General features: G+C 37.0%; 1 protein-coding gene across 2 annotated transcripts in view; it reads left to right on the forward strand.

The window, feature by feature from the left end:
• galntl6 (polypeptide N-acetylgalactosaminyltransferase like 6) overlaps positions 1–18,505 on the forward strand; it is a 265,789-nt gene extending 247,284 nt beyond the window's left edge. Inside the window, exons 9-13 of one of the 2 annotated variants that reach the window (XM_065265203.2) lie at positions 3,715–3,822; positions 6,205–6,426; positions 12,705–12,821; positions 14,838–14,987; positions 17,275–18,504. In XM_065265203.2, the coding sequence (XP_065121275.1) occupies positions 3,715–3,822; positions 6,205–6,426; positions 12,705–12,821; positions 14,838–14,987; positions 17,275–17,442 (765 nt within the window). In that variant the 3' untranslated portion in view covers positions 17,443–18,504. Of the gene's footprint in view, positions 1–3,714; positions 3,823–6,204; positions 6,427–12,704; positions 12,822–14,837; positions 14,988–17,274 lie in introns of both variants that reach the window. The other variant, XM_073814250.1, reaches the window with a different exon arrangement.
• The last annotated feature ends 337 nt before the right edge of the window (positions 18,506–18,842 follow it).

The raw sequence follows: 18,842 nt of genomic DNA on the forward strand, positions 1-18,842 counted from the left end.
GAGGAAGTGTTCTGTTTATCAGTTCTGACATACCTGCCACCCGACTCTTTTTCATTAGACTCACACTTGCGCTGGCACTGAACTTTCCCTGGATCACTGTCCTCTTTTGGAACACCGGAAACCATGGCAACCAATGAAATAGTTTAGAGGCTGAACCATCCTTTTGTTTTCTCTTTTTTACAATTATCCTGCGACAGTATTTCCTCTTTTATGCTCAATATTTATTTGTCATGTAGGAGAAGTATTCTGTTTACCATTAAGCTGACCTTGAAATATTTTAGTCATTAAATCTAAAAGCATACAGAAAGATCAATAAAAACTTTGAGAAATATTAAAGGAATAGCTCACCAAAAAAAAAAATTCTGTCATCGTTTACTCAGCCTCATGTTGGTGAGATTTTTTTTATTCTGTTGAACACAGAAGAAGAAAGTTTAATTAAATGCGGGTAAGTACACGGTTAATGGTACCCACAAGTATTTGTTTTTTTTTTGCAACTATGAAAATCAGTACGTACCGTCAACTGTGTGCTTATCATCATTTATCTAAATATTTTATTTTGTGTTGAACAGAGTAAAGAAACAAATATAAGTTTAGAACAACATGAGGGGTGAGTAAATGATGACAGAATTTTCATTTTTAGGTGAACTATCATCTTAAAGGTATAATGTGGGGTTTTAGCGGAACCTAGTGGTGAGATTATGAATTGCAACCAACCTCAATTTCGAAACATGATAAGCTACACTGTAAAAAAAAATGCGCCGGACCCTAAATGTGTTAGAAAATCATACCCATTATATCAAGATGCACGTCGATAAGCGTGTTCAACTGCATTCAGTGCTTGCAAAGAGCGATTGTCATATGACTTCAAAGGACAGAGAGATCAGATGCATTTTATGTAAGCATAATGCTTTAGCGGGACAGTACTGTCACTCGGCAATCATTTTGTGCAGTGCCGCATAAAATTAAAAAGAAGGTTGCCCCCTAGTGGTTTAGGGGGCTCTGCATACGCACATTATTATTATCCTGCGTTCCACAGCTCATCCAAACCAGTTGGACGTGGGACTTATCCTACCTCCAACTAGGAAAAATGCACTGGAATGCCTGTCGAAGTTCGTCCTACCCCGACCTCGCAAAATTAAGTCAGATGATAATCCCGGCGCCCATGAAGTCTTGCGTCGTGAGATGTGAAGCTTCAACAAATAGGCTATAAACTGTACTTCTCTGCTTGTTTGGGTTGTTTTAGGTGCTGTAATTTTAACACAACTTGTTTTTTATATTATAGCGTAAAAATTTGTCGTTATTATCTGTTAGCATGAAGCTTGGCGTGGCGGTCTCCCATGTTTTCTATTTAAGTTCCACTTCAATTGCCTGGAACGCTTTGACGTAGGAGCTAATACACTTCACGAAGGATAAGTCCCACGTCCCACTGGTTTGGATGGGCTCCGGAATGCAGCATTAGTATTAAGGAAATCCTATATTTTGTCATTAAGGGAAATCATCTTGTCCCAGTTACAAATTTGACTGGTAAATGATAAAGAAAGATTTGCCCATTTCTATTTATTGCATGGCATATTGTCAATGTAAAAATATGCAGCATAAAGTTTAAACAACTTAGTTTGCAAGCCAGTTCAACCAACTATTTAAAGATTTGCCTTAAAGATTTGGTTTGTTGACACAACTTATAAAATCAAGTTGAAATTGTTTAACTTATTTTTTTTTTAAGTTAAAGTAACATAAAAATATATGTTGATTTGACAAAAATGTGTTCAGGGATAACAGATTGATAAGCAGACATGCTATTTATGGCCGGATGTAACTTTTGATACTTTGTGGTAATAGTGGCTCTCCGATTGTCCGATTGACCTATCAGTGTGGCTCTCATGAAAAAAATAGTGAAGACCACTGTTGTAAGGGGATGTAGGTAGATAAACAGCTCATTCTAAAGTTATAAAAACAAAACAGTTTATTATGTAAGGTCTTTATACACCGCTGATAATATAGTTATGTATATTATATTGCATTAAGAGATACTTCTAGAAGTCCCAAATTGCACCTTTAATGGAAGGAATGAGATATTCATACTTTTGATGCTTTTAACGGTTATGTTGTATCTAGAGAATCAATCTTCACATAAAAACATTGATTTACATTAATTTGTCTCATAAGCTTCTGAATGAAAAAAAATGACCACAGTGTATTATCAAATAGCTGTGTAGGATACTAGCTACAGTATTTCTCTTGCTGTTTCATCTGAACATGAGTCAAAATGTAGTCAAAGATTAAAAGCTGTGCTTGCCAGAGGTCATGACTGAGAGAAAAAGCACCATCTGGAGTTATTTCGCAATAAATAACAATAACACTAAATAGGGCATTTTTATATTTATTTTTAATAGGTCTAGGTGAAGATTGATCGTGTGCTGTAATCGTGTTTAAAATACAGAACAAAAACATAATTATTTGCTTTTTGTGCCTGATGTTATAAACTGTGGCTTTCAAATATGTTTATTAGCTATAATTACCTAATTTAACTTTAGAAACAAAACTTTAGAAATAGAGGCATCAGTATTGGTATCGATATCAGCTGTATTGTCCTTGATAGTGCTTGGAATCAGAACAAAAAAATAAATAAAACAATGTTGCACATCCCTATTGAAGATGCTGGTATTGTAATACAGTGTCTCTATCATGCTCCGACATGCAACTACAAGCGAAAATAAAAGCCTGGACTGATTAAGCCTGGCTTCATCCCATCGATTGCTCGCCTGCCATACTCCGTCCAAGTTTCATCCATCTGTTCGATGTAGGCAGCTTTTTAAATGCGCTACAAGTCCTCTTAATATCTAAAGTCCTGCCATGGCTGCATCTCTCCATGCTTAATAATATAAGAGCCTGTGAAAAATCTTCATAAAACTTCATTTGTCACATGGCTATCTCATTTATCCTCAGATGAGAGATCTGCGGGGGATTTTTCTTGGTCTCTCCGCGGCACAGATTTTTCCAACGATTCTCATTCTGTAACGATAGGGTCTGTGAAGTAAGCTTGACCACTAACCCACCGCCTGGCAGGAGAGATACATCTGTGCGGTTTGATATCTGCAGACAGCTCTCTCAGGCCCAGCGGGTGACCGAGGATGAGGAGAGCAAGAGAAAATCTATTGGACTCAACTTATACCTCTCTCCTCAGCAGTCTTACCTCCCTCTGGGTGTCAGAGGAACTTACTGAACCCATGCTCCACCTCGCTTGAGCCAATACTCAGTACGAACAGGCACATCAAAGTCTTGGCTTTAGTGAAACAAAAAGAGAAAGACAGACTCTGGATGGCAATGGAAAAACCTTGCTTACTTTTTTATCTCTCTGTTCTTTTGGTTAAGACAGTAGAAGGGAAGAGAACCAAGAGGCAGTTGAAAGTCTTTCCACTTCTGCTTTTTTCCTTCGGTGAATACGCCAGCCGGTTCTTAATTGAAGCCCACGGCGAGTACATTGGTTGTTTCTGTTTTGAACACGATGTAAAAGTACGTTTCTTGGTAGTCTCTTCACATATTCTCATCGAGACCTGCCCAGAATTATTGAGTAGGAGCTTATGAATGGGTTGCATGAGGCTTTTTGTGTCATACTGCATATTCAGCTGTCTCAGAGAATGCAGGATGGGGATCATTCTGTGTTGTGTTGCAGTAATAATATTTGTGTGTGTGTTTGTGTACATTGAATTTCAGGTTTGGATGTGTGGAGGCAGCATGTACGATGTGCCTTGCTCAAGGGTGGGGCATATCTACAGGAAGTACGTCCCCTACAAGGTGCCCTCAGGGACCAGCCTAGCAAGAGTAAGTAAAACTTCCACTATCCTCCTACCAAATGAGAAAGGATGAAGTCTTTCTCTGCTGTGGCCTAATTCTGCTAGTTTATAGCGCTCCACATTCCTAGTGTTCCTGTGACACTTTTATTCATATTCTGCATGGATAATAAAAGATGCCTGGTGGCAAAGGTATCACTCTGCTCTCGATATTCAGGAGGCTGGTAGATTATTCTCAGTCCGGTCTGTAGGAATCAGAGCACATTTGTAATAAAAATGTCCAGCATAAATTCAGTGCATTCAGACAGTAAGGTATACTAGCATCGTGATGAGTATGTAGATTATTACATATGCCAAGCACGTAAAGTGATGTGGTAAGGAAATATGTCTTGTGTGTGTGTGTATATATGGGATAATATATAATACTTGCTAAAGTAAAAAGTGTCCCATCAGCCTTAATTCACCTTATGTGTGAACAGTGTTGGGTAAGTTATTCAAAAAAAGTAATTAATTTCTAGTTACTAATTACATCTTCAATTATTTAATTGGATTACTGTACAAATTACTCTGTCCAAAAAGTTTTTAATTACTTATTACTAATTACTTTCTAAATCCTATTTAATAAATAATACAAAGATAAGCTTGAAACAACTCCAATAAAGCATAAAAGTAAATAAATTATTCTGGTCCCACATCAGGGTCCAGTTCTCACTACTTTTTTGTTTTTTGTTTTGCCTCTATATACTCCAGCAACTGCTTATTAATACTTAGTAAAGTAGTTGTTAATTTGGTAACACTTTACAATAAGATTTATAAGTAAACATGAATTAACTACATTAGTTATGAAGTAATAATGAACTGCACTTATATAGCATTTTTAATCTTTGTTAATGTTAATTTCAACAATTACTAAAACTTTTAAATCTTGTTAACGTTAGTTAATGCACTGTGAACTAACATGAACAAACAATTAAAAGCTTTATTTCTATTAACTAAAATTAACAAAGATTAATAAATACTGTAACAAATGTATTGCTCATGGTTTGTTCATGTTAGTTAATACATTAACTAATGTTAAAGGTACACCGTGGAACTTTTTGGCCACTAGGGGTTGCTAGACATGTATTTTTTTACGCCTAGCGCTCCTAGAGGCCACAAGCACCGCAGCACTGTCGCAAAGGAAAAGAAAAGTCAATTTTTTAGCAAAAAGCTGAAATACCTGCATGTTTGTGAAGGAATTTTGTTAGAGATCAGATTCAGAACAATTATCAAAACATACAGAGAGTTTAAAATTAGTAAATAAAGTTTTTGCTTCAGTTTTTTATAAATTGGGTAATTGCGGTATTGCAGATTAACATAAAAATTCATCAAGAACACTTTTTTTATGCAAATGTCATGATAACTCGTCAATGGCGGAGGAAAAGTTAAGTTAAAGAATCTTAACAAATATGTTGATTTGACATAATTTTTTACAGTGCAGCTAAAGTCATTTATTTGTGATTTACTATTTGAAATGAAATCATCCTATATAATGTAAAGAACATCTGTGAAACATAACCTTAATATGTTTAATATTTAAAATACAATTTTATATTAAAATATCTAATATTATTGAGTAAGGTTAGGTCAAAGAATAAAATCAATGTGAAATCTGCAAAGGTGGACACTACTTAAGTATTTTACTTTCTACAAAATGTTCATGTATTCATATTTTATCAGTGTTTTTCTTTGGAAAACAAACATTCCGAAGCATATTATCATCATTTTTACTCCACTACATTTCATAATTTCAAGTTTTTGGTTTATATTTAATATTTAAGTTCATTAAACATCTAGTAAATTTTTACTTTTACTTAAGTAAAAAGTACTTTCGTACTTTTACTCAAGAAAAGTAAAAGTACACAATTTTATGTAATTAGGTATTAAATCAATTTTAATATGCAATATAAAAGGAATACACAGTATAAGAATATAGTGAACATTTTTTAGTAAAGTAAATTTTTTCCCAAGACAAACACTCTGATAAAGCACAGATCAGATGCTTGGAAAATATAACAAAAATACTAAAATAGTAGTGTCCACCTCTGCAAATCTGCTCATAGAAACTGAGATAAGAGACATACATTAAAAAGAGAGAAGATATATCATTCTCTAAAAGAGAGAGAAATATTAAAACAATATCACATGTGCATGAGGGTGTCATGGTTGTTTATTAATCCGGCTTGGATTCAGCCGTAGGCATGCGGCTGCAGTTATTCACAGTGTGCTGATATATCGCCATAGTAGCATGATTGCAAGTGTGATAACATATAATATATTTCGGAAGAAAATGTCAGTTATAATGCATATGCAGCTGTATACCATACCCTTAATGCTGACCTAAAATATATATGTGTATCAATCCATGACTCAGAATTTAAAAAGAGTGGCAGAGACATGGATGGACGAGTACGCAGAATACATCTACCAACGCCGGCCCGAGTACCGCCACCTCTCCGCCGGAGACCTGACCGCACAGAAGGAGCTACGCAAACACCTCAAGTGCAAAGACTTCAAATGGTATATGAACACCGTAGCCTGGGACCTGCCCAAATACTACCCGCCTGTGGAGCCACCCCCAGCTGCCTGGGGAGAGGTGGGTGAACGGAATAAGTTTTGGCGTAATGGAAATCTATGGGTTGGTCAAATTGTTGAATTTTTATTGAACTGGGCATGCCTCACAAGATCATGAATTAGAATTTATATTGAAATCATAGGGAGTGAATCTTTTAGGCAATTGAAAAATATATGCGCTGGATTTTTAGGTCACGTATGCGTGTATGTAGTATGGAGCCCATGCATGCATGCATCGAATGTCTGTGTACAAGTACGATTCAAATAAACTATACTTTGCAAGGCTGTGCTTTTAACCACGTTTGCATACATGTAAAAAACAGACTATACTCCGGGCTATGTATTTTAACTATAAATTAGAATCACTAACTTGTCATTTACCAAACACTCCTATTCAAAGCAACTTATTATATGCACAGTCCACCGGCATCCTCAGGTTAGGTCTTGCTCGAGGGACTGAACTTTGAACTTTCAGTTACCAGGCCAGAGAGTTGGCCTACATAGAAAGCAATGAGGCAGTATATAACAAAAAAAAGTAAGTCAGCTCATCTATACAGCCTTGACATCCCTGCCGCTTTTATTAGTTACACCTCATACCGCTTTGTTTACCCATAAGTGGTCACATAACTTTTCCACACTTAGTTGCTTTAAGTTACACACTGAAACGAACGTCAATACATCCTCTGTAAGAGGGAGCACAGATGCAAGAAAACATGGAGGTGTGCGTATGACAAGGATCTATGCGGAAACGTTTATTGATTTACGACCAGCACCGCCGGCTTAGATGTAACAGATTTTTCACAGAGGACAGGGTCATCGGTTAAAACCTCGCTTTCTAATATACATCACAACGCAACCGTTGTTTGCATCACCGATTCCTAATCCATAAATAAACACGAGCAGTGTTGTACATTTATTACTCAAGCTGATCCAGCCAGACAGGCTATTCGGGTCATCCATTATGATTTGGAGTTTCTGTGTCCAGAACATCACCAGAACAAGGAGTCTTGATGGAGAGATGGGCTTGCCTTTTCTCTCCGTCTGCTATTCAGCTCCGTCTGTCATACTGGGAGGTGGGTTAATAATATGTATGGACTGATATCCCATCTTGATAGGCCTTTTTAATCAACGCTGAAAGATGTACTTCGTAGACATCATCCCTTAATGAATCCGCCCAGGGAACCCCGTCTTCCCTTTATTTCAGTCCCCTACCGTGATGTGTCAGAAACGGCAAGTAATAATTTACAAATGTGATTAATTTCCTATCAGAGTTAATTGAAGGGCTGATGCTGTAATGTACCTCACATGCACGTGTCCTTCACTGAGGTGACACAAAACAGCCTTTTGGTTTCAATTGATGAGCCTTCCCAAAAAGTCCATTAGCCCCCAACATGCCGCCCCTTTCACCTTTTGGCTCGCTCCGCATTTGCGCTGTAAATTGATGGTAAAATGGGCTGTGCGGCGTGTGGCTGGGGAACCTACTTGGGGGAAATTTATGCACAGTAAATATCTTCTTTCCTGAGGCGAAATTATAGTAATTTGACTGTCAGGCTGATAGCTTCATACGCCAGGCTCTCCAGTCAGTCTGCCTGCGCCGGCCGCCTGTCACCCTTCCTGATGTATTGCACAATAAAATAGCCTCATTGGACTTTTAAAGCCACCCCCCCAACGGGGCATGACGGAGAGAGAGAAGGTAGAGGGAGCTAGAGATTGAATCCCTGCTAGCATCTCCGCCAGAGGATGGGGGTCATCCTCGCCGTGACCCCGCTTGACAGGGCGGCGAGATGGGAAAGCGGGCTGTCAACTGTATGCCACCGTGTCTTATCCCGGTCGTCTGCCTGCACACACATAAACATATACTACCTCTCTCCCCCGCAGCCGCCTCTTCAATACACTCAAATCATTTTAAATAACGCAATCAGCAGACTTTTCAGGCAGCCGCTTGACTTTCATGCCCACAGCCATTGCTGTCAAAGGCTGTTACGGGGTAAATACCATTTTTAGGCCCATTTTGAAGGACCTCCCTGTGGTTTAAGAACGAGATAGAGGAGAGATCCGAACTGATTTGGTCCGATTCTGCTATATTTTTACCTCTAGTGATTGCAAAAACACTTCCAGTGTAACCAGTGTAAGTTATTTCATTTTTATTTAGCATAAATATTAGCATAAATCATAGTTCAATTGTTTTTCGGCTTATTGAGCTCTCCAGCAGCACCTAAAAATGATGCAGTCTTTGAGAAGAAACGCAACTGATACTGAATGTCTTTGGCAGACATTTTTATTTAAAGTGACTCGCACTGTGAGGGTGCAGGGCATGCGTTTTATCAGTGTGCGTGTTCCCTGGGAATCAAACCTATGACCTTGGCATTGCTAACAGCAAGCTCTACCATTTCAGCTGTAGGAAATGTTCCTGAGGTAAAACAGTGGGGGCGAGATTTACTAGCTCAAACGCCTCTATTGCTGTTTTAAAACTACTTTTAGGATTTACTAAAGAGAAATTAGCGCCGAAATGGTGTGGACCTCATTGCATATGCATTTGTAGGAGTTTTCCTTTCAGATGCAAAATATAAATGAATTACTCAATGGGATTTACCCGAGTTTTAAAGGGGCAATGTGTAACTTTAAAATGATCTCTTGACAGAAATGCAATATAATATACATAACTATATTATCAGTGGTGTATAAAGGATAATGAACTGTATTGTTTTTATTAGGGGTGGGTTGATACCACTTTTTCCATACCGATCCGATTTAGATACCTGAATTCTTGATACCAGTATCGCTTGATACCAATCCTATCCTAGTATTTTTCTTGATCCATTTAGAATTGTGTGTGTGTGTGTATGCACACCAAGCGTGCCGCACAAGCCCTAAAAAAAAGTGAAGCCAAAAACATCTTGATCGCCCCCCAGTGACTGATCCTAGTATAGGTCATAAACCCCGCCTCCCCCATGTTATTCAATGGGACTTGAGACCAACAAAAAAATTAATTACCGTATATACCCGAATATAAGAGAAGGTTTTTGTACTAAAAATAGACTGAAAATGGGGGGGTTGTCTTATATTTGCGATATAGACAAAATCACAGGGAAACAGTAGAGGGCGCCAACGCGATAGGTTAGACGTGTTTGATTTAAAGCAGATGGTTATTTTCTACTGTGCCACAGTTACATACATACATGGGCCTACATAATTATTGCATTTTTGTGAAAAGGTTATTCATTTTTGTCACTCACTCATTCATTCATTTGTGAACTTAATCATAGACAGAGTACACTTTATTTTGTGACAAATTTTTCCAAATATTTAATGAATGGTGTTAAAATGTTTTTCCAATAAAGTATCACTAGAATTTTCAAATAAAATTATTTTCTGTTGAAAACCAGATTTTTTCCACAAAATCTTTTTTTTTTTTCAAAAATAAGTCTGAAAAATGGTGGGTCGTCTTATATTCAGGGTCGTCTTATATTCGGGTATATACGGTCCACTTTAAATATCTTTTTTCCAATGCTGGTTTCTGTCATTTACTGTAGTTTTTATCATGCTGATGTAAACTGAAGTGTTTGTTTTAAAAATAAGTTTGTTTTAAGTTAGTTATTTAATGCTATAAAACGGTGGTGTGACATCATGATTGACAGCTGTTGTATGCGCATTCTGCGAGAGGGAGGGCGGGGCCTTGAGTATGATACACACACATAAATATATATACGCACACATAAAACACACAAAATCAGGAAAATATGTCAAGTGTAAGTAAGTAAGTGTTGCTTTTATAATAGTCTGACTTTTCTTTAGCATTACAGTGACAACCACGAGTAATGCACAGTATCAGTTTTGGATTGGCCCGTTAGTCGGGTAATCGATCCAGCAAAAAAAGTACGGATCGGTCCAATCCCAAGTAATGGATCACCCTCCCCTAGTTTTTATTACCTAGAGTGAGCCGTTTTTATACATTCACCGCGGATCTCCTTATGGAAGTCACAATCATGTTTCTACAGTAGCCCTAAATAGACAAACTGTTCTACGGAGTGCGTTTCGTCCCTACGTTGTCTCAGACAATGACGTGTTTATCCTGTGGCAGCAACCGTAGCTTCTCATTTCGTTTCGAAATTTAGGTTGGTTGCAATTCACAACCTCACCACTAGATGCCGCTAAAACATTGCCCATGTGTTATTTAATGTGTGCCTTGTCACTAAATCACCTGCAGAAAATTCCACTCCCATTAAAAATTGTGCTCTTATGCTCATTTTCCCTGTTTAGTAAATCTGGCCTTAAGGCTTTAAAGCCACAGCATGACTGATGAAAAGGTATTTAAACACGTTTACAGTTACTCTGCCTGTAAAAGAATGTGGTTGTGTCATGAACTGACTGCATCCAGCAATAAAAGAGAGTCAAATGCACATCTTTACTGTGTTAGTGTGATGAAAAAGTAACTTAATGCATTGTTCAAATAATTCATCCTAAAAAAACAAGGCAGGCATGATAAAGGTCCAAAAGTGAGGGTTTGCTAATAGACAAGAAAATGAAGTAAACATGTTTTCTTTTTATAACCTGAGAAAAATAAGCTTTTAAGATAAAAAATAACTAGCAAGGCAGAGCGATGTGTGACCTCGCTTTTCGTTTTCATTTGGTTCCATTTGTCAGACTCGTCCTCACCCAATTCCCCAATCCAACTCATTTTAAAAGAAATCACAACACAGATCGGAGGCGCAGTCTTCATTCCTATAAGCAATTAGCAGTAAAGGGTCGACCTGAACTGTAATAAAGACCAATGTCTGGGTCAGGACATTTAGATCAGCGTGTCCTTACCGGCCACAGCAACTTCTGCTGTTTTTTCTCGTCACTTTAAAGTCCAGTTTACAAAAAAATTGTGTATTTTTTCTAAGTCTTCTAACTGTTAAAGTTAGAGAGCAAATGTGTCTACAGACAAGAAATAAGTAACAAACTAATATGGCATCTATCGTATGTCATGTGTTCACCCACCCCCAAAGCAGAACTTAATGTTGATTTGTGCAGCCTACTGATTTCAAATTACTTTCTACAGTCATGCTTTGCAAAGAACCGAAAACCTCTAAATCCCTAGTCTCAAATGTTTAAGCGTGAGAAAAACATATTTGGGAAACCAACAAAAAAATAAAAAATCCTCTGTAATCTGTTTCTTTTGATGGTCTTGGTATGCAGTGTACAGTTTCAACAGAGGAAGCTGCTGCCCTTGCATGCACTCTGATGCACAGCATAATGTTTCACCGTAGTTCATCCTTTTTTTCTGGACTCTTTTTGTGTGTATATATGAATGTGTATGACCTTGCCCCAGGCCTCTAGTACACTTATGTCTCCCTAGTGAGGTGAATAAGTGAGCAGAATTGCTGCTTCGCTCGAGATGAATTGACTGAGACCACTCATGCATTATTAAGTTGCACTGTGACAACTGTCGGTACACCTGAATGCTTTGAAAAAAATCTGGCAACTTGGACAGGCAATCAAAAAAGGGAAAAAAAGAAAATAAGGACATGGGGCACCGTAACTCTCTAGGGTTTGTGCGGTGGGGAAGTGGGCACGTCTTTGAACAGTTGGGCGATTGGCACTTGAACAGATTGGAGACCAGGAGCCACATCATAGCTCACTTCGCAGCTGAGAAAGTTTGCCTAACATTCTGTAACCTCGAAAAACTTCAGCAATAAGCACCACAGAAGTCATTAAAAATCAGGATGGTTATGGTTTGGAAATGCTGTTCTATCTCTAAAGGCTCTAAGTTGAATATCTCACACATAAGTATGTGTTTACAGTGCGGTTCAAAATACACCACCATGCCATCATTAGATAGTCTTTATATTAGAAAATAGAACAGAAAATAGAGGAAATTTGTATGCAGTATTCAAAAAAATTGTGACCTTCACTTGTACTTAAGCGCCAGGAACCTGCAGTCTCTCTTAAATCTAAATAGAATAAAAGAAAGACGAATTTCTAATTCTAATCTAATGACTTCAGGACCTCAAAAGAGTTAAAGTTATATATAAATAAATTCAGCCATTTTGTTTTGAAAATTGTGAAGGGTTTCTACATTTTGTTTACATTTTTCCTATATTAAATGTTTGTATCTTAATAGAGCAAAAAATTATTACAACTTTGCTAAAACAACAAAGCTAGTAATGACATAATGGCACAATACTGTACATTAAAGGTATTTACTGGTCTTCAGTTATTCTGTTATATTTAGTTTTAAATAAAAAACATTAAAATGACAAGAACAAATGCCAAAACTGAGTGTTGTTTTGATCTGATAATTTTTTCTGTCCTTAGATCCGTAACGTAGCCTCTGGATTGTGCGTTGACTCCAAGCACGGCTCCACAGGCACTGAGCTGCGTCTAGATGTGTGTCTGAAAGAGGGTGCAGAACGGACATGGGCACATGAGCAGGTATAAGGCTTCAACATAGCACACTTATGTCAGACTCAGACACGATCTGCTCTATTTGTTCCATGTTACTGGAACTATATGTGACCCTGGACCCTAGTAACACAGGTATATTTGAAGAGTTTGGTTCCAAAATGCAATAAATCCAAATCAAAATGTGTTTTCTATACCAAGAAAGTGACCAGATGAAAACCATTATTTTCTGTCACAAACTTTCACATAGCATCTTTAGGTTATAATAACATAAACAATTTAAATCCATAATTTGATTTTCAAAGATTTATATTAAAAACTGATAATTTTTTCAGCAAAATGCAATAAATCCAATAAATCCAAAAAGTTTTTTTATGCTTTAAATCTATTGAATCAATATAATCTTTAATCTTTGCCATGTTATATTCATTTAGTTGACTAATGGCATTAATCAAAACACTTACTTTGTCATATTAAGAACACTGTCATTGCTGCTGTCATCCTTGGTACCTCGTCGCTGAACTTTTTGACAGCGATCAGCTGTAAAATGCTTTGGTCCTGCTCGATTTTTTGTTGACTTTGCGTAAAATAATGGAAAGTTTTTCATAAGATCCCCTGGGGTCAATGTGTTAGCATGACAGAAGCTTGAAGCTGTCGTGTGAGAACAAGCAACAGCTGGCATTCCGCCTGAGTGCCTCTCACATAAATTTTGATGGCTTACGTTTCTTCCCTGCCACAGAAAACCACCACAGGTTTATCAATGCCAATAAAGTATTATTTTGTTTTTTGTTTTTGTTTGTTGATCACGAACTAAAAAGTAGATGAGGAAAATTAGGATTCCGTGTGTATTACGCGCCACCATTGTTGTTTACGATGCGTGGAATGGTGCGCTGTGATTTGTTGAGTGGATTTATTGCATTCTGCAGTAGGACTGCCGTTTATTGCGTTTTGGGAAAAAAAGGGAGAAAAGATGAAAGTATAATACGGCGGATATCGGATTTGGGGTAAAATTAAGTCTTGAATTTTTTATACTGATCAGATACAATACTGATTTTGGGGATAACTAATTATTTTTAAAAAATGCCATTTATTGTGTTTTGGAACCAAACTCTTCATTTGTAGCAATAGCCACATTGTATGGGTTAAAATTATTTTTTTGCCAAAAATCATTAGGTTATTATGTAAAGATAATGTTACATGAAGATATTTTGTAAATTTCCTTCCATAGATATATAAAAACGTTTTATGAGTGGATGCAGTTGCCAAGGATTTTATTTGGACCACTTTTCTCGATATTTTTATTTTTTATTTTTTTAACCCTTAGATTCCAGATTTTTAAATAGTTGTATCTTGACCAAACATTGTTCCATCCTAACAAACCCTACATCAGTGGAAAGTTTATTTCAGATGATGTGTAAATCTCAGTTTAAAAAAATGTTATTGTGGTCCAGGGTCACATAAATGCCAAGAAGATTCCTCAACAGAGGTGTATACTAAAGTATTTTTTACTTTCTACATAAAAGTAAATGTTCAAGTATTCGTATTTTATTAGTACATAGATTCCAAAGCAAATTATCATAATTTTTACTTCACTACATTTCAAAATTTCAAGTTTTTGGTTTATATTTAATATTTAAGTACATTAAACATCTAGCATTTTTTTTTTTTACTTTTACTTAAGTAAAAAGTACTTACTCAAGAAAGTAAAACTACACAATTTTTATGTTATTAGCTATTAAATCAATTTTAATATGCAATATAAAAGGAATACACAGTATGATTCTATGCTTTAGAATGTAGTGAAAAAATTTTTGTGAAGTAAAGTACATTTTTTCCCAAGACAAACACTCTGATAAAGGACAGATTCTTGGAAAATGTAACTAAAATACTTCAGTAGTATACACATCTGTTCCTCAAGCCCTATTTTTACCACATATAGTGTAGTTTCTCTCGAAATTGTGATTGATGTGACCAATACAAAGCAGCATGATACCTGGACATGAAGATCATTGAAACTGAGAGTACTGCTATTCTCTGTGGTTTTAGATTTTCACGTTTGGCTGGAGAGAGGACATCAGGCCTGGAGATCCACTGCATGCCAGAAAATTTTGCTTTGACGCTATTAGTCAAAACAGCCCAATCACCCTATATGACTGTCACGGTATGAAGGGCAACCAGCACTGGAGCTACAGGAAGGTAATGCAGTAATATACATTTTCATATATCAACTGTATAAACTAAAAAGAGCCACTCATTCCTATGGGAAACAATTATGTAGTAACCAGAGACACATTATACTTTTTTAATATTTTTGAAGTAGCTTTTTTAAAGGAAAACACCATCGTTTTTCAATATTTAACTATGTTCTTACCTCAACTTAGAAAAATTAATACATCCCTATCTTTTTTTAATTCATGCACTTAATCTTTGTACAGCACCTCGTGAATGTGTTTGCATTTAGCCTAGCCCCATTCATTCCTTAGGTTCCAAACATGAATTTAGAAGCCACCAAACACTTCCATGTCTTCCCTATTTAAAGACTGTTACATGAGTAAGTATGGTGGCACAAAACGTGATGCTTTTTTAAGCTAATACAAATGAGAACTATATTGTATGGCGGGAGAGCACTTAGTTTGCAGCACTTCGACCTCGGCACGCAGTAACATCATCACTCCTGACTACTCAATATTACTGCACCCCGAGGTCGAAGTGCTGCAAACTTAGTGCTCTTCTCCCATATAGTTCTCATTTTTATCCGCTTAGGAAATCCCCACGTTTTGTTTTGTGCCACCATACTTGTGTAACTACTCATGTAAGAATAGGGAAAACATGGAAATGTTTGGTGGCTTTAAAATTCATCCCTGTTTGAATTCCAAGGAATGAATGGGGTTAGGCTAAATGCTAACACATTTATGATGCGCTGTACAAAGATTAAGTGCATTGAAAAAGATAGGTTTGTATTCATTTGTCTAAGTTGAGGTACAGTAAGAACATAGTAAAATATTGAAAACGGTGGTGATTTCCTTTAATGGGATAGTTGACCCAAAAATGAAAATTCTGTCATCATTTACTCACTCTCATGTAGTTACAGACCTGTATTCATTTCTTTGTTCTGCTGAACACAAAAGAAGATAATTTGAGCAATGTTTGTAACCAAACTGTTTTTTAAACACCATTCACTTCCATAGTAGTATTCTTCCTACATGGAAGTCAATGGTGCTTCTGTTTTCTGCTCATTTCATTAAATCTTTATTTGGGTTCTGCAAAACCCAGAAATTTATCCAGGCTTGTAACAACATGAGGGTGAGTAAATGATGACAGAATTTTCATGTTTGGGTGAACTATCCCTTTAAATTAAGTCTTAAACTCTTGCCTAGATTGTATCTCTGCACAGCTCTGGGATGAGTTTTTATGTAAGCCACAAAAGTTTTAACCTGTAAAATCAAACCCTGAACATGAAAACCATAAATTCACTCAATCATGTTCCAACATTCAAACGATAGTTTCTCTCACACAAGGGCTTTAAGGTGCCAAGCAAGGAAATCTCTGTCATTGCAAGATAGGTCAATGACGGCACTATACAGAAAGAAAATATACAGTTAAAAAGAAGAGGTGGTACCTGGTAGTGGATCTGCCTGAGGCGCAAAGAACAGTAAATCAACCCAAGGGAGAGCTGCAGCCGAAAGCCCGCAGGCATGTCCCTCCTCGGCTCAGCCTGATCACTCCCAGAGGGATGCATCCGCTTTTTTACCTGCTCTGTTTGGCATACTCAGTACTTTCTAGCACTAAATATACATGCACTGTGTGCTGCGCAAAAAAAAAAAACTTTCAAGCGGAGAGGCACTCTTGTATTCGCTTTTTTCTCTATTGTGCAAGTTTTTGATAGGAGATTGATCATGAAGCACTGTCCACATTCACCCCTTTCTTTCTTTCTTACTTTCTCTCTTCTTCTTTCTCCAGTGCGCTCAACCTGATTTTTGCCAAGTTAGAGATGTCCTTATGGCAACATTTTTGTAAATAAAACCTAAACCCATTCCAAACCATAACTGAACCCTAATATCAGAGGGAAATGATAAGAGAAATGGATTAGAAGCAGCTAGTCCTGTTTGTAAGATTAAACTTGAAACAAACTGTAAACTTATTTTTGAAATATGATTATATGTCCCAGGGTCAACATGTTGCCCTGAGGACATCAACCCCTTGGCAAAATCAGGAGAGCCCCTCCCATACACTCGCTCCAGCATCATTTCAAACTCAAGCCAAGAAATTAAGTCCGTTTTTCTGATTAGGCAGACGGGAAAACATATTTGCTGGTCGGTCTTCAGTTTCACCCATGTAATCTGACTGAAGGCTAGTGTGGGATAAAAGGTTTTAGGGATTAGACCACTGCTGAGGTCACTGCAGGGTGACTGTTCCTTGCTTATTTATTATATTTTACTCTCTCTTTCTCTCTTTTCTCCATTCCATCTTCGGCTTGCTGCAGGATAAGTCTTTGTACCACCTGGTGAGCAGTGGTTGCATGGACTGCAGTCCTGGCGACAAGCGGATTTTCATGAACAAGTGCGACCCGCAGTCCGAAACGCAGCACTGGATTTTCCAGAGAGTTAACAGCACCATTTTAGACAAATTTAACAGTGCAGCCAGTTCATAGGACTTGGAGTTTAAGTCAGCCAATCAGTTGGCTCACAAACACAAGTCCCACAATCCTTAGCGTGGGTTTGGATGTTTTTAATGTCTGACCCTGGGCTCCTCTCAAACTTAGAGGACTTAGCAAGTGCAGACTCTTCAATGGGAGCACTAGAAACAGAGAGACACAAGGCTGGTGGAACACTTCCACATGGAGCACCTTGCTGGTCGAGGAGAATACGAACAGTCCAGACTTTCTCTGTCTCTCTGTTTGTGGGGTCTTGTTGGCCCTAATCGCTTCCCATAAAAACAGAGCAACTTTAGGATCTTAACAGTGGAGTCCAATGAAAGAACGTTCTGTATCACTCCGTGAAGATTGCATGGTGGATTTGTACAAAACCAGAAACTGTTTGCTCTTTTTTTGTATCGCTGTTTATTTTTCCGCAGATTGTTTTGACTGTATATTTATTTGTATTTATTTGGTGCCTTTTCCAAATTTAAGTTATGTGTATTATCAACTCTTGTACCTGTTAGAGTCTAAACTGGGTTAAGGCAGTGACCTAATTAAATATTTCACTTTTTCAATGGAAACTATCTTGTTACTGGGTTTCTTGTCTATAAATAAAGCAGAAAAGGAGTGAATGTGTGGTCTATTTTTTCATTGTGCTTTCTGTCACATTTCAAGAATAGTAGTTTGGCGCCCTCTGGTGTTGAGTTATCTGCAATACAGCTCTTTTAAAATAATTTGTTGTTAAATAGGTGTTTATTTGCCTTACATTGCTCTTCAAATTCACTGAAAGTTGAGTCATGTTTTGATCGTTCACTATTAGATAACAAAACTGGTTTGCATATCATTTTTATGACCCATAGGTTATACAATTAGATAATACAAATATAGCGATTATGCAACACTTTCTGAACCCTTATTTATCATTTTAAAATATTTCATTTTTAATAGTCAGATGTACATAATAAGCAAGATGTCTAGAGCACAAATGATGACAGACCAAGAATCACATATTGTTTATTGTAAATATTAAACAAAACACTTTTTGTTTGAAACTTGATGGATTTTTGTGTTTATTTGTATTTATATTGTATTTGTGCTTGCCTGTGAGGTGACCTTGGGTGTTTTTAATGGCGCCTTTAAATAAAATGTATTATTATTATTATTTTTAATTTTTTTATTACAGCAGACCAGGGTCACTCCTCAATAACTTTTAGAGTTTTAAGCTCAGCTTTTTGGTTAAAAAAGTGTCTTTATTAGTAAGGGTTTAATTCATAAGTCACTTTGGATAAATGTAAGGGCTTCCTTTGCATAATGTCTTTACCCTCCACAGCACATGAGGTCACAATGTCTGCCAAATAAAGAGTTTATCAATCATTTAAATTGAAAAACAACGATCTCTAAAAGAATCAAACATA

This window comes from Paramisgurnus dabryanus, chromosome 4 (genome assembly GCF_030506205.2).
Source record: "Paramisgurnus dabryanus chromosome 4, PD_genome_1.1, whole genome shotgun sequence".
Taxonomy (NCBI): domain Eukaryota; kingdom Metazoa; phylum Chordata; class Actinopteri; order Cypriniformes; family Cobitidae; genus Paramisgurnus; species Paramisgurnus dabryanus.